Source organism: Gymnoscopelus braueri (assembly GCF_963280865.1).
Source record: "Gymnoscopelus braueri genome assembly, chromosome: 10".
Lineage (NCBI taxonomy): Eukaryota > Metazoa > Chordata > Actinopteri > Myctophiformes > Myctophidae > Gymnoscopelus > Gymnoscopelus braueri.
In genome coordinates this window covers 48099336-48114881 of record NC_137611.1, presented here as the reverse complement: position 1 = coordinate 48114881, position 15546 = coordinate 48099336, and the positions used below count along the sequence as shown (strand labels likewise).

Sequence of the window (15546 nt, the reverse complement as noted above, 5' to 3'; positions counted from 1 at the left end):
GAGAACGTGTGCCCTTCTGACATAGGAGAGGTTAGACATATTCCGTTGTCTCCCCTCATACATGTCTCACATTTTAGTGCGACCGGATAATGATCCCATCTTGTCTGCTTCTCTTCCGGATCAGCGGAAATCGAAGTCTAGAGTGTTCTTGAGGTCACACAGCTCAACGGTGTTATCAAATGATCTAACCACAAATCCAGGGTGGAGAGGCTGGGTGAATGTGGTCTGGACTCTATGGAGGAGTGTCACGGTGTTAGAGACGTTATAGAAGGCCAGAGTACCCGCACTGTGATCCAGGTACACTCCTACTCTGAATGACACAGGGCCATTGATTTTGTTATCAATGTTTCTGTGTCGGAAACAATAATAGCCATTATAACACCGTAAAGACCAAGATTTATCATTGTATCCAAATTGACAGTCACAATACTTTCCTGTTCTGCTGATGTCTTTATATGAGACCGCTATTTCAACACTGTATCCACTCCACTCCACCTCCCAGTAACAGCGTCCAGTCAGACCCTCTCTACTCATAACCTGATGCCATTCAGTGAATCTCTCTGGGTGATAAGGATGTGGTGGGCCTTTGTACACCTTGGTTACTTTTCTGTTCCCTTTAGACAGAGACAGTTGTTGTTCAGCTGTGTTCGGATCCAGTGTGATTGGACATGAGTATTGTAAGAACTCAGCTCTGGTCTTGGGTTCTGGTGTTGACAGTAGAACATCCACTCTGTTCACTGCCTCAGAGACGTTTGTCCCTTCCTCTTTAAGAATGTCCTCTAGTTTGTCCCTCATCTTTGACACGGCCACGGTCACATCTTCAAAGTATCTCAGAGGACGAACATTGCTGCTGACTGGGTGTGTAGATTCACTTAATCTTGAGAGGGAGGTGTAACCGTCTAGAAAATGGATGTGATCCTCTACGTGTGAGAGCTGCTCCAGCTCAGCATGTCTCCTCCTCAGTTCAGTAACCCTCTGCTTCACGCGCTTCCTCTGTTCTTCAACGCAATTCACTTTACGTTTCTGCTGGTCTCTGATCAGCTCCCTCACCTCAGATCGTCTCTTCTCGATGGAAGAGTTCAGCTCAGTAAAGACGGTGTCACTGACGTCCACCGCTCTGTCGGCAAAGTGATTGATGGACTCCGCCTCCTGGTGAAGCGCCTTCCCGTCTTTCTCTCTCTCCTGGATTCTCTGCTGGATGTTCTGCTGACTCGTATGAAGCTCTTTCTGTCTCTCCGTCCTTTCTGCAGAAGCAGAGATTATATCGTGACCTTTGTGTTCTTCCGTGGAGCACAGGGAACAGATACACTGCTGATCAGTACGACAGAAAACCCTCCTCACCTCGTTGTGACGAGAGCAGATGTTCTCCTGAAGCTTGCTGGAGGCTTTGACCAGCTTGTGTTCCTTAAGGGCAGGAGACTGATAGTGAAGCTGCAGGTGGGTGTCACAGTAAGAGACCCGACACTGAAGACAAGTCTTCACAGCTTTCAGTTTTCTTCCAGTGCAGGAATCACACACCACGTCTCCAGGTCCAGCATAGCTCTGATCAGGAGGAACCGCTATGAAGACAGGAGTCTTCAGGCTCTCCATCACCTCAGCCAACATGGTGTTTTTCCTCAGAACAGGTCTTGGGAAGAACGTCTGTCTGCACTGTGGACAGCTGAAAGTCCCTCTTTGATAATCCTGATTCCAGTATTCCTCAATGCACCTACTGCAGTAGTTGTGTCCACAGGGAACACTCACTGGATGCTTCAGTAAATCCAGACAGATAGAACAGCAGAACTTTAGCTGGTCCAGTTTAACTCCTTGTTCTGCCATTTTACAACAGGCAACGAGAAAGAGGCTGAGTTTACTTCAGTGTTACCAACAAATTTGAACCTGTTACTAGAAAGGTAACACGCTACCAAAAACCTGATAAATGACATCTTGATTATTTGACACTTATATTTAAATAGCAATGGCATGATTGTGATGACGACATTGTGATCATTAAGTCACAGCATCAGAATACACAGCATGACTGGCCACTCCAGCAATAATAAATATGTAGTTTAGTTTTGATTTGTTTGTTTTCTAGTTCAGTATCCATTGTCAGAATACTTAGTGGAGTAGTGCATTGAGGTGTGAATCTTCACTGGCCTCACTATAGATGTCTGCTTATTCTGATTTGATAATTATTCACATTCAATTTGATTCTGCGATGCATCTCCATGCATCTCAATTTTCTATGCATTATTGCACATGACTACTTTTTCATCAGTTAATAGAAGTGTGTGTGTGTGTGTGTGTGTGTGTCTCTCCATGAGCAAGAGATGAGGACCCACAACCGAGTGCAACACAAAGCTGCAACAAATGGAGCATAAGCAGCATAAGTAGCATTAGAGTTTAATTTAATGTTGACAAATGTATCTTTTGAAGAGTGATTAAACACACATACTGTACCATTAAAGCACTTTACTTTTCACACCAATGTGACGAAAGCAGCACATTTGTTGAGTTCATTTCATTGAGCTATATACTATAAACTAGTGGAAAGATGTTAAATCCCTGATTCATTTCAGGAGGTACAAGGTTGATGTATTACTGACTCCTTAATGCCCTTATGTTCCCTTATTACTGACTCCGTACTGCCATACTCTACCTTATTACAGACTCTCTACTGCCTTATGCTACCTTATTACGGATTCTACTGCCTTATGCTTTTTTATTACTGAGTATCTACTGCCTTATGCTCCCTTATTACTGAGTATCTACCGCCTTATGCTCCCTTATTACTGAGTATCTACTGCCTTATTCTCCCTTATTATTGACACTCTACTGCCTTATTCTCCCTTACTACTGACACTCTACTGCCTTATGCTCCCGTATTACTGAGTATCTACTGCCTTATGCTCCCTTATTATTGACACTCTACTGCCTTATGCTCCCTTATTATTGACACTCTACTGCCTTATGCTCCCTTATTATTGACACTCTACTGCCTTATTCTCCCTTATTACTGAAACTCTACTGCCTTATGCTCCCTTATTACTGACACTCTACTGCCTTATGCTCCCTTATTACTGACTCTCTACTGCCTCATGCTCCCGTATTACTGACTCTCTACTGCCTTATGCTCCCTTATTACTGAGTATCTACTGCATTATGCTCCCTTATTATTGACACTCTACTGCCTTATGCTCCCTTATTACTGACTCTCTACTGCCTTATGCTCCCTTATTAATGACACTCTACTGCCTTATCTGGGTGACTTCAACCTCCCGACTGAGAAGCAGCTAGACCCACTACTTTCGTTTCTCGCCGCCTTTGACCTAGTTATTTCCCCATCTCCTCCTACCCATGAGGCGGGCAACCAACTGGACCTGATCTTCACCAGAGGCTGCTCTACTGCTAACCTGTCTGTTACTCCTCTTTCCAGTGAAAAGGGTAAGAAACTCTCTGATCACTACTTCATGTCCTACTCTCTCTCTCTCTCCTCTCCCCCCTCACAGCCCCTCCCTACCCACATGATTTCCTCACGTCACAATCTTCGCTCACTTTCCTCCACTGATCTTTCCTCTTCTGTTCTCTCTGCTCTCCCTGCCCCTGAATCCTTTGCTCTTCTATCCCCTGATACCGCCACAGATCTTCTTTTCTCTACTCTATCCTCTTCTCTCGACCATCTCTGTCCCCTCACCACCAGGACTGCACGCCAAACTCCACCTGCCCCCTGGTTGTCGGACTCAGTGCGGACTGAGAGACGGAGCCTGAGAGCGGCTGAGCGCAAATGGAGAAATGGCAACCTCCTGGAGGACCTTCTCACCTTCCAATCTCTCATTTCTACTTTTTCCTCCTCTCTATCAGCTGCTAAAGCTGCTTTCTTCTGCACTAAAATTCAGGCTTCTGCTTCCAACCCTAAAAAACTCTTTGAAACTTTCTCCTCTCTCCTGCAACCACCACCCCCTCCTCCCTCCTCGTCCCTCCTCCCTGACGATTTCGCCAACTTCTTTGACAAGAAGGTGAACGATATCCGATCCTCCTTCCCTCCTCCCCCGGCTGGTGCCCTGCGCACTACCCACATCCATCTGCCTGCCACCCCCCCCTCTCTACCTTCATCTACTCCTCTTCCCCCCCCCCCCTCCCCCTCTCTATCCCACTTTTCTCCCCTCTCCCCTAAAGAGGTCCTTCTCCTTGTTACCTCTAGTCGCCCCACCTCATGCTCTCTGGACCCGGTCCCATCCTCTCTGCTGCAGTCTATTGCACCTGAACTTCTTCCCTTCTTAACCCACCTTATTAACACCTCTCTGACGTCTGGCTGAGATCAAGAACTACAGACCGGTTTCCCTTCTATCCTTCCTATCTAAAACTCTCGAATGTGCTGTCTTCAAACAACTGTCCTCCTACCTCCACCAGAACAACCTCCTGGACTCCAACCAGTCTGGGTTCAAAGTGGGTCACTCGACAGAGACTGCCCTCCTGGCAGTGACGGAGTCGCTCCATGCCGCTAGAGCGAACTCTCTCTCCTCCGTCCTGATACTCCTGGACCTGTCTGCAGCGTTCGACACAGTGAACCATCAGATCCTCCTCTCCACCCTCGAGGGGATGGGTGTCTCAGGCTCTGCACTCTCCCTGTTTGTATCCTACCTGACGGGCCGCTCCTACCAGGTGATGCTGAGAGGGTCTGTGTCAGAACCACACAGGCTCACTACTGGGGTTCCCCAAGGCTCGGTTCTGGGTCCTCTTCTTTTCTCTCTCTACACTACATCTCTTGGTGCTGTCATCCACTCCCATGGCTTTTCCTACCACTGCTAAGCCGATGACACCCAGCTGATCCTCTCATTCCCCCCCTCTGACACACAAGTGGAGGCACGCATTGCTGCTTGTCTGGCTGACATCTCGGAGTGGATGTCGACGAACCACCTGAAGCTCAACCTGGACAAGACCGAGCTGATGTTCCTCCCGGGGAAGGGCTGTCCGCACCGAGACATAGCCATCACCATTGATAATGCTGTGGTGACGTCAACTCGGACTGCGAAGAATCTGGGTGTGACCTTGGAGGATCAACTGTCGTTCTCGGCTAACATCGCATCAGTAACACGGTCCTGCAGATTCCTCCTCTACAACATCAGGAGGATTCGCCCCTTCCTCACGGAGAAGGCAGCCCAGGTGCTCATCCAGGCTCTTGTCATCTCCCGCCTGGACTACTGCAACTCCCTCCTTGCTGGTGCTCCGGCATCAGCCATCAGACCTCTGGAGCTTGTTCAGAAAGCTGCGGCTCGTCTGGTGTTCAACCGCCCCAAGTTCTCCCACACAACTATCCTTCTCTGCACTGGCTCCCCGTAGCGGCTCGCATTCAGTTTAAAACCCTGGTGCTAGCCTATAGGGCAGTGAAAGGAACAGCTCCTTCTTACCTCCGGGCTATGGTCGATGCCTACACCCCTGCCCGACCACTTTGGTCTGCCACCTCGGGGCGACTGATTGCCTCGTCACTCAAGGGTCCTTCTGGTCGATCGACACGGTCACGACTTTTTTCTGTTCTGGCCCCACAGTGGTGGAATGAACTTCCCACTGATGTCAGGACAGCAGAGTCACTGCCCATCTTTCGCCACAGGCTGAAAACCCACCTCTTCAGGAAACACTACCCTTCCTCTTTGCCTGGCCTACTTGTTGTTAACTAGTTGTACAAACTCTTGTTTTATTTTTGTATTGTTTTATTGGATTTTGTTTAGTCGATACACTTATTTGTTTTAGCTCGTGCTCATTTGATTTTGCTATTTTGTCTCATCTGTTTAAGAAAGTAGGTAGCTGATATATTGCACTTTTACCTTAGCGCTAGGTATACTCTTGGTTGCTTGTTTTTGCAGGAAATGCACTTAAGACTTCTGGTGATTAGTAGTTTCGTTCCCTACCTATGTTGAATGCACTTATTGTAAGTCGCTTTGGATAAAAGCGTCTGCTAAATGACTGTAATGTAATGTAATGTTATGCTGCCTTATTACTGACACTCTACTGCCTTATGCTCCCTTATTACTGACTCTCTACTGCCTTATGCTCCCTTATTACTGACTCTCTACTGCCTTGTGCTCTCTTATTACTGACACTCTACTGCCTTGTGCTCCCTTATTACTGACACTCTACTGCCTTATGCTCCCTTATTACTGACATTCTACTGCCTTATGCTCCCTTATTACTGACACTATTCTGCCTTATGCTCCCTTATTACTGACACTCTTCTGCCTTATGCTCCCTTATTACTGACACTCTTCTGCCTTATGCTCCCTTATTACTGACTCTACTAGTTTACCAATGCGCTACACTTAATCATCTCCTAGAGTCTGTACATGTCTAAGGTTGTAGTGACCACCGTGGCTCTGATCACTCCTGTGTTTTCTTTCAGAGTACAATCGCCGTTCAAAAATGTTCAAAAATACGTAATATTCAGGCCTTTTCAAAATTACTTGACATCGCGTGGCCTCAGATCTTCTACAAATTGTCAACGCAGCTCTTGCTTTGCTTCCCAAAGACTATGAAAACAGCAGTCATCAAGCCACTCTTAAAAAAAGACACAAGGACAATTATAGGTCCATATCAAGCCCCCCCCCCCCCCCCCCCCCGTTGTATAGGTGCATAAGAGACACTGTGTGAGACATGTGAGGGAGACTTTGGAAGAGTGGGCTGAGTGAGAGAGGGGACAAAGGGAAGGTGAAGGCAGAAGAAGCCTTGCCAGGTGAAGATGCTTTCTGCTTGCTTAATGCTCTTCTAAATAAACGTATGCGATATGCATTCAGCTTTCTGCATGGGCAGTAAGATTTTCCAACAGGCTCTGCGGCTGAGATCTCCATATATGGTCATAAAAGGGACACAGACAGACTCAGACTGTCTGTCTGGGTCCCTTTTATGCCCATATATGTAGTTCCGTGTCAGGCATGCCCAAATATTGAGTCTAGGCCAGTCTATGACTTCATATTGATGACATTAGAGTACTCCATATATGAGGATTTGTGGTTTTACCAAAACATTTTGGGATATCCGCTGATCCTATCGACTTCCGACAGACCACACCCTCTGGTAGTCTCTGATGCGCACGGCGAGTTTGAAGTCGTCTGTCCCATGCTGTATATGGGTATGCCCACATATGGGCATAGTGGTCAGATCGGCGTTTCCGGACAAATGGATCTCCATTATATGGAGAAACGCACAGCGTTGTGAGCTTGTCGATTGGTGAAAGCTTTCCCCACAATACGAATACTGGGGTTTAAGTGGTTAATACAAGCGGTTCAGATACATCTAACTATGAATTCCGCAAATCTCACAATTCTTTCCTCTGTGCAAATGTTTTCTTTATCCCACCATATCATTCTCTCTCTCTCTCTCTCAGACCCTGTGACACATCTAGGGCAGAGCGTTACGTCAGCGAGGCAGACAGAATGGAGGCCTAAACGGCAACGCCTCCGGCCCTCCGTGGAGAACAAACTGTCTGCTGCGCCGCTGATGACCTGATTGCACAGCTAGACGCTGTGTGTCTGTCTGTCTGTCTGTCTGTCTGTCTGTCTGCCTGCCTGTCCGTCGATCGATCTATCTGACAAATACGCTGATACTCTGTTTGCACTTTATCTCATGTACATACCTGCTGCTATGTGGACCTATCAAAGTGCTACCACCTTTGTGGCTAACCCTATACACCTTATGTCTAACCTCATGTACATACTGTATCAGCTATGCTATGTGTTTATGTACACTTTTCCTGATCTTTCCGTCTCCCCCCTCCCCCACTGTCGTGCCTGAAGAGGCCAATTCGCACCAGTAATCATTTATTTTCTTGTTTTCCCTTTTTTTAATTTAGAGTAGCCAATTATTTATTACTCCCTTTTTTCTCCCCAATTTAATCGTTAAGCCAATTGATTCCTCCCCACACACATTTCTGTGTTGTCACTGCTTTTATATCGCACTGACTCACCTGCCAGTGAGGAGCCCCCACCAGGAGGACATAGGCCCTTCGTCCCACTCCTCCCGCCCAACACTCCCCGCTGACAGGTGCCGCCCCCAGCCCGTAGGAGTACTCGCAATGACCAATATCACCCTCCCCGCCCAGCTTCCCTCCCCCGAAAGTGGGCCAATTGTGTGTAACCATTTCACACTTGGCAAATGCCCCTCTTTCTCTGTGACAATGCTTGGACTATCCACTGATGTTCCACTGAAGTGCGGAGCACCCTGGACGCCTCAAGCAGACAACGGTTACACTGTTTTGGAGAGGAGCGCCGGGTCATTCGATCCTCCTGATTGTGTCTGACAACCCAGTAGAGATTGTACATATCCACGTCCGTTCCAATATTGGAGCCTTTCTTTTACACAGATTGTAGCAACTTGCATATTGTAACAGATTGAGGAACAATGTCATTTTGTGACATATGAGTATATCACAATTTCCCTAGGGCAGGGTTGTGAGCAACGCGTTGTGAGCTTGTAGATCAGCTATTTTCATGTGAACGTTCCTTCCGTTCAAGTAGTTAATTGTTAAGAGAGAGAGAGAGAAACACAAAAAGTTCCATTCACACACACATTTGGCCGCCCTGTTGAAGACCCATGGTTATGGAGAGAAGAGAATAAAACGAGTTCAAAAGGGTGATATGTTGGTACCTTATGGTCTTAATCATACTGAGTCCCATCTCCACACAGCAGTGGGCGTGGTCTTGTCTGGGCTCCGGGAGGCCGGACACGCAGTAGTAACAATCTCCAAGGATCTTTATCCTCAGACAGTGGTGCTCCTATGACACACACACACACACACACACACACACACACACACACACACACACACACACACACACACACACACACACACACACACACACACACACACACACACACACACACACACACACACACACACACGTTTGTATTACTACACTTATGGAGGACATAAACATTTTAGGACAACGATCTCATGAATGGCGTTTTTAAACGTTTTGGGCATTTTTAACTGTAAGCCTAGAGCCCAAAAAATAGCAGATCTACAAACTCACAATGCGTTACAGTGCAACGCGTTGTGAGCTTGTAGATCAAAATGTTTCAGTGCATGACACTGCGGAAACTATGTATAAATCAAATTAATGGATTTTCTTTTGTTTTTGACGCATTCCTGAGCCAATAATTTGATGATCGGGTGTATTTCTGGTAGGAGACTCAAAGAGACTCCTTTGAGTGTCCTACCGGATACATTAGCATCTTTCTGCCGGTAATCAAATTGTTGGCTTAGAAATGCAACAAAAACAAAAAAATCTCCACAAATTCAATGCTTCATGGGGTGTGTAATTGATAGAAAATATGTTTTTTTTTGGGCGAACTACTCCTTTAACTCTGATTCCAACCCCTAAACCCAACCTCTAAATGTTTAATCCTAATCCTAACCTCAACCTGAATCGTGTTTCTAAAACATCGCTAAAAATGTTTGTTTTTTTCCAACCATAAAACAACCATTTTTTATTGTGAGGACCAGGAAAATAACCAGTCCTCACAATGTCTGTTCCTCAAATTGTGCTATACTTGTGGGGAGATTCGGTCCTCACAAGCAGTGGCGGCCCGGCATCAATAGAGGGCGCTAGTGCGCCGCACCACCTCTCCCAAGGGAACTTCCTTGAATAAATGTTACTTTAAAACTATATATATTTTAGTATTAAAAAGCGCTTCTGACAAAACCAACTAACTCCATTGGATCCTCAAACTTTCCAAAGGGGGGTCGAGTTAGATGGTTTTGCTAACTCCAGGCTCCACCCCCTTTTGACCTCTAACCTCATTGTGAGCTTCAGCTGTTCTTATCAATGATGAACAAAACCTCCTAACTCCACTTTTTTTATTTTTTTCATTTCCTGAAAAATTAACATTTTGGAGTTAGCTGGTTTCTGCCAGACAGCAGAGATATATACATTAGTTCAGGGGTCTTCAACCTTTTCAGGCCAGGGACCCCCAAACTGATGGGGTGATGGAGCAGGGACCCCCTACCTCGTCGGGTAGGGGTAGGCTACCATATATATCGTATATTTATGTATAAAATTGTGTTTTATATAAATAAACATGAAAAAATGGTTGTCTGCTCCTAAGCACAGGTTGACCCAATAGGTGTGCAAAAGGACCTTTCTCAGGGGAGTCAATTGGGTATGGCAAGGTATGGCAGGTGCCATACCTTGGCTCCAGAAAAAAAAAGAGAAAAAAAATCATGAATAGCAGCCTAATGCAGGTGTAAGACCATTGTGTTTGTATTGTGTTATAGGTATAATGCATAGTTTTCTATGCATTTCAGGGGTTTGGGGGGAGGATAGGTGTCCCTTATTTCAATCTCTGGGAGTTGGCAACCCTAACCTTGCCATGCCTTAGCTTTTGCTGAACTGACACCACTGATCTTTCTCTACGATATATGTATAAACATACCATGTTATTGTGCATTCAATACTAAGCTATTAAAATACGTCATGTTATGTTTAAAGACAAATTGACATAAAAAAAAAAAAAGAAAAAAAAAAAGGTTTTTAAAAACATTTTTTATTTATTTATCAAACCACAATTTCGCGGACCCCCTGCAGTACCTCTGCGGACCCCCTGTTGAAGACCTCTGCATTAGTTAGTGACTAGTGAGTTCTCAACCGATTTACACACGGTTTGGTTTTGTATTATACAGGATTAAGAATGCTGGCTTTCATACCCATTTTGGCTTGCATAGATTGTAAACATAAGATAGCCCAACTTTTTGTCTGTTGTTATTGCAGTGAATGGATATGAATCATATAATACAGAAATATTTTATTATTAGCCTATAAGTACAAAAAGTACTTAATGATCTTTGCTCATGCCATTGGTTATGTCTGTCTTTCACAAATTAATGATTACTACTAGGGCAGAGCCTATCAAAATAAACTAGTGTGATAACAATATAGTATATAATATATGTTATTGTTGGCTTAATTTTTGGTGTAGCACCACCTGGGGAAAAATCCACCAGCCGCTGCTGCTCACAAGTATAGTAATACAAACACGCACGCATGCGCACACACACACACACACACACACACACACACACACACACACACACACACACACACACACACACACACACACACACACACACACACACACACACACACACACACACACACACACACACACACACACACACACACACACACACACACAATTACTATACTTGTGTGGACATAAACATCTTAGGAAGGCGATGCAACTACTATAAGTATAACATCTGGCATAACTCCAAACCTAACCGGCAAACGATTATGCCGCCATGTTTGTAGTCTCTGGAACTCTTTGTCTGCTCAGCCCTGATTACCATCTGGATAAAAGTTTTTTTTTTCTTTCTTATTTTTTGTGCAAAAGAGACTTTAGCTATAAAGAAATGTCAAAAGAACGAAAATGTCAATGAAATTTCCGTTTACTTTACACCATAGTGTGAGCGCGGAACCTAGGAGGTGAGCTGTCTAGAAGAGGGTCTATTTGTGTGTCTTGTGTGTCTTCTTTCTGTCTCCGTCTGTCTGTCTGTCTGTCTGTCTGTGCGTGATAGGATATTATCGTCACAAAATCTTTATCAAGGTATTAGGTAAAAAATACAGTGATATTAGATTTGACCTCATTCATATTCCGACCCTAACCTGAGAGGCAGGTTTTGTAATTTGTAAAAAAAAATTAGCTCTGAAATGACCACAAAAAAAGAACAACAATAGAATCAATTAACAATAATTAAAAAAAAGAACAAGTGAAGGGAACGAGATGAACAACTCACGTGGGCAAGGCGGTCGAATCGGGCGAAGAGCTCGTTGAGCATTCGAACAAGCTCCTGTGCCGACAACGTCGTGGACAGGTTGGTGAATCCCTTCACGTCTGCGAAAAGAATGCTGCATAAAATACGATAAACGTCACGTTAATGTCCAAGACACGCGTACAAATAAATACAGTAACTAAGTACACTAGTCCATACCCGTGGCGGGGATATGCGCACATGATCTGGCAACCCGGGAGGCAGTTCGTCCCATAGATCCGTAACCGTATGGCGACATTCTTTTACACAAAAACAGCTGAGCGAATCCCGAAAAAACAATTGCTCCAGCCACTGAGGAGAACCGGGCAGAGCAGTTTTTGGCCTCACCACCTCTCCACCTCACCACCACTAGAGAGCTTTGTAGAATTATAGTAGGATGTAATAGGGCTGCAACAGTTAATCAAACTAATCAATTGAATCAAATCAAACATGTACAACTGATAATTGATTTTTGTCATTCATAGATCATATATTATTTAATAAAAATAATACGCTTCCGGAACTGCAATTCTTGTGCAAAACCATTGTAACTTTCCTCCTCTATTTCACGATATTTTTTTCTTTTTGCAGATCTATAAGCTCATAGCTATGAGCTTGAATATCTGCTATTTTTGAATAGCCAAAGTATAGAATAAAGGTTATAGGCTATAGCTAAAAGTCTGTGACACAGACACGTTCCCGGATTGAATGGGTTAACGCGCCAGCCGAGTTAAGTGGCCAGATGGGTGGGCCGCGGACACCCATCGGCCCCATGTTTTCCAGATGGGGGGAAGGTGATCCAGAACAAGCTGTCTCTTACCTGACATTCTCGTAGCGGTGGATGTAGATCCTGTGGAACTGGTGCTGCAGGTGTTCGTCGTCCACGTTGGTCATGTCGTTGATCATCTCCAGAACCACAAAGCGAGGGAGAACCGACAGCACCAGTCTCTCCTGGGGACCCAGAAATACAAATACAATTAATTAAATAAAACACATAACGGAATATATACATATCATCACTGTCGGGCCAACCCCCCCCCCCCCCCCCCCCCCCCCCGCATGTCCAAAACAGTTACTTTTCAGCAGTGGTGTAAAGTAACAAGTACATTTACTCAAGTACTGTACTGTACAGTTTTGAGGTGTTTTTGCTTTACTGGAGTATTTAGTTCTACTCCACTACATCTCAGAGGCAAATATTGTACTTTTACTCCGCTACAATTTAAAAAAAACTTTAGTTACTAGTTACTTTGTAGATTTGTAAGTATTACAAAACATGCATAACCACTTTATCCCTACATACTTCGGCTATTTGAAAATAGCAGATCTACAAGCTCACATTTGCGACACGTTGCGAGCTTGTAGATCGGCTATATTCAAAAGACTTTTATACATTTTGAACACTTGTGAAAAAGGACATTCTGCACGATGAGTACTTTTACTTTTGGTACTTTAAGTACATTTTGATGCCAATACTTTTGTACTTTTACTCAAGTAAATTTTTTATACCAGACTTTTGCTTGTAACAGAGTATTTCTACATTGCAGTATTGATACTTTTACTTAAGTAAATCATTAGAGTATCAATACTGCAAATATAGAAATACTCTGTTACAAGAGTATTTCTACATTGCAGTATTGATACTCTAATGATTTACTTAAATCATTAGAGTATCAATACTGCAATGTAGAAATATGCAATATTCTACATTGCAGTATTGATACTTTTACTTAAGTAAATCATTAGAGTGGGGGCACGGTGGCGCCTGCAGTAACTTCTTTGTCTCTTCTGGGCAGCCAATCACTGTCCTGCATTCACTGCTTGTGGTCCTTAATTCTCTGCTTGAGCGGCGAATCGCGTCCTCCATTCACTGCTCGGGCAACCAATCACGGTCCTGCACTCACTGCTTGAGCAGCGGCCAATCACGGTCCTGGATTTACTGTTTCACTGACCAGTTAAATCTTTCCCCCAACTCCCGGACCCGTCCCCATCATTCACTGCTTGAGCAGCGGCCAATCTCGGTCCTGGATTTACTGTTTCACTGACCAGTTAAATCTTTCCCCCAACTCCCAGACCCCTCCCCCATTCCCAGATGAGGAAGAAGAAGGAGAACGAAACAGCAAGGTTTACAGCAAGGATTAAATAAAAATAAAGATTGATTTGATTGATTTTTACACTTTGTCAGCTTGTTCTTTTGTCATTCTATGGTATGTCATGATCTAGTAATTGTATTAGTTTTTTTTACATGACCCGCACGTCCATTTGTAAATTAGTTGGCTGTTCATTGCAAGAGGAAGTTACAATCTTTTCTAATTTGATTAGCTTACTGCCTTTTTCGTTTTCATTTCCATTGACCAGCTTCTCCACCAGATCTGCCAAAATACACGTGGGCCTCCTTTCTTTAATATCCAATTTGATTGACTGATCTGATCATAATGTTACAGCCAATACCTTTAATTATGTTGATGGACTGGCGTTATTATCTTAGTAGTTTGATTAAAACACGGGTTGAAACATCACCCCTGCAATGTCAAAGTACCCAAGCTGTGCTCCAGTATTTTATTTATTGTGGGTAATCTGAGAACAGCAAAAACCAATCATGTATGAGTTTATAGCCCTGAAACATGACTGTCATATCTGACCATCATGGATGAACTTCAACCTTAAACGTTCTCCCTTTTTGGTGCATAAAACGTTCATATTCCCAATATAAAGTGCTTACCCAATGGCTACGGATTTTACAATTATGTACGTTCCCTCAGAAGTACCCGAATATTCTGAATTGTTAAATAAAAAGCATTGATTGGTGGCCATTTCCCCCGTATTTTCTCCATATGCTTTCAACTACGTGACCCTATCGGCTGGGCAGTGGCAGACTTAACTGTAGGCAAGGTTAGGCGACCGCCTGGGGCCTCAAGAGTTAGGGGGCCTCATGAAAAAAATAAAATACATTTCTGTAGCCCTACTTTTAGCTTTTTAATGGATCCCATGTTAGTAAAGTCTGATAAAAGTATCAAACTCCCAAAATGCACCAGAATACTGGAAATTACATCTATTCTGTTAAAAAATAATCTGTGGAGGGGTCTCATACTACCGTTCGCCTGGGGCCTCCAGATCCTTAAGTCCGCCCCTGCGGCTGGGAGGTGTATTGCACTCTGATACATTATAACTCTATGAGCAAGATCGGATATTTTAATCCGATCGGTGGCTTTTTATTGAACAATACGGAAGATACGGGTACTTCTGAGGGCCCGTACATTATTGTAACATCCGTGGCCATGGGGTGAACACTTTATATTTGAAATATGAACGTTTATGTAGATGAATGGAGCAGTAAGGGGAAAGTGCAAACACCAGGTTGAAGTTCATCCATGACCAACCGTCATGTAATCCAATCCGGAGTAAAACCGCATGGCTAATTTGCATATCTGTATTTCTGTATTGCGGTATTGATACTTTTACTTAAGTAAAAAGTTTGAGTACTTTTTCCACCACTGATTACTAGCAATAAGCAATAACTTTCTTGGATAACAATGACACGATTGCAAAATGTCGGCTATTTATTAACTACATAACTAAACGAGTTTAGGGAGTTAGGGGAAACAAGAGTTTGTCATAGTGTCAACATTATAATATATAAGCAAAATATAATGTAGGCTACCTATAGAGTCACTTAGACAGGCAAGACAGTTACTAAAATAAATTGCCGTCTGATATGATGTAAAAATGGGGGTCCGGGATCCCTAGGCCCCAGGGGGTCCTCGTAGTTA

At 44.0% G+C, this 15546-nt stretch overlaps 2 protein-coding genes across 2 annotated transcripts in view; both read right to left on the bottom strand.

Moving 5' to 3' along the window:
• adcy8 (adenylate cyclase 8 (brain)) overlaps positions 1 to 15546 on the bottom strand; it is a gene marked incomplete at both ends in the record, with an annotated part of 127005 nt that overhangs the window by 89765 nt on the left and 21694 nt on the right. The window contains 3 exons of the mRNA XM_080439980.1: positions 8617 to 8744; positions 11765 to 11876; positions 12600 to 12730. Coding sequence (XP_080296106.1) covers positions 8617 to 8744; positions 11765 to 11876; positions 12600 to 12730 — 371 coding nt within the window. The remainder of the gene's footprint in view (positions 1 to 8616; positions 8745 to 11764; positions 11877 to 12599; positions 12731 to 15546) is intronic.
• LOC308092806 (tripartite motif-containing protein 16-like) lies at positions 121 to 1818 on the bottom strand (the record flags this gene model as incomplete). The annotated part of the gene is made up of 1 exon (XM_080438903.1): positions 121 to 1818. The coding sequence occupies one exon, from the start codon at positions 1816 to 1818 to the stop codon at positions 121 to 123; it is 1698 nt and encodes a 565-aa protein (XP_080295029.1).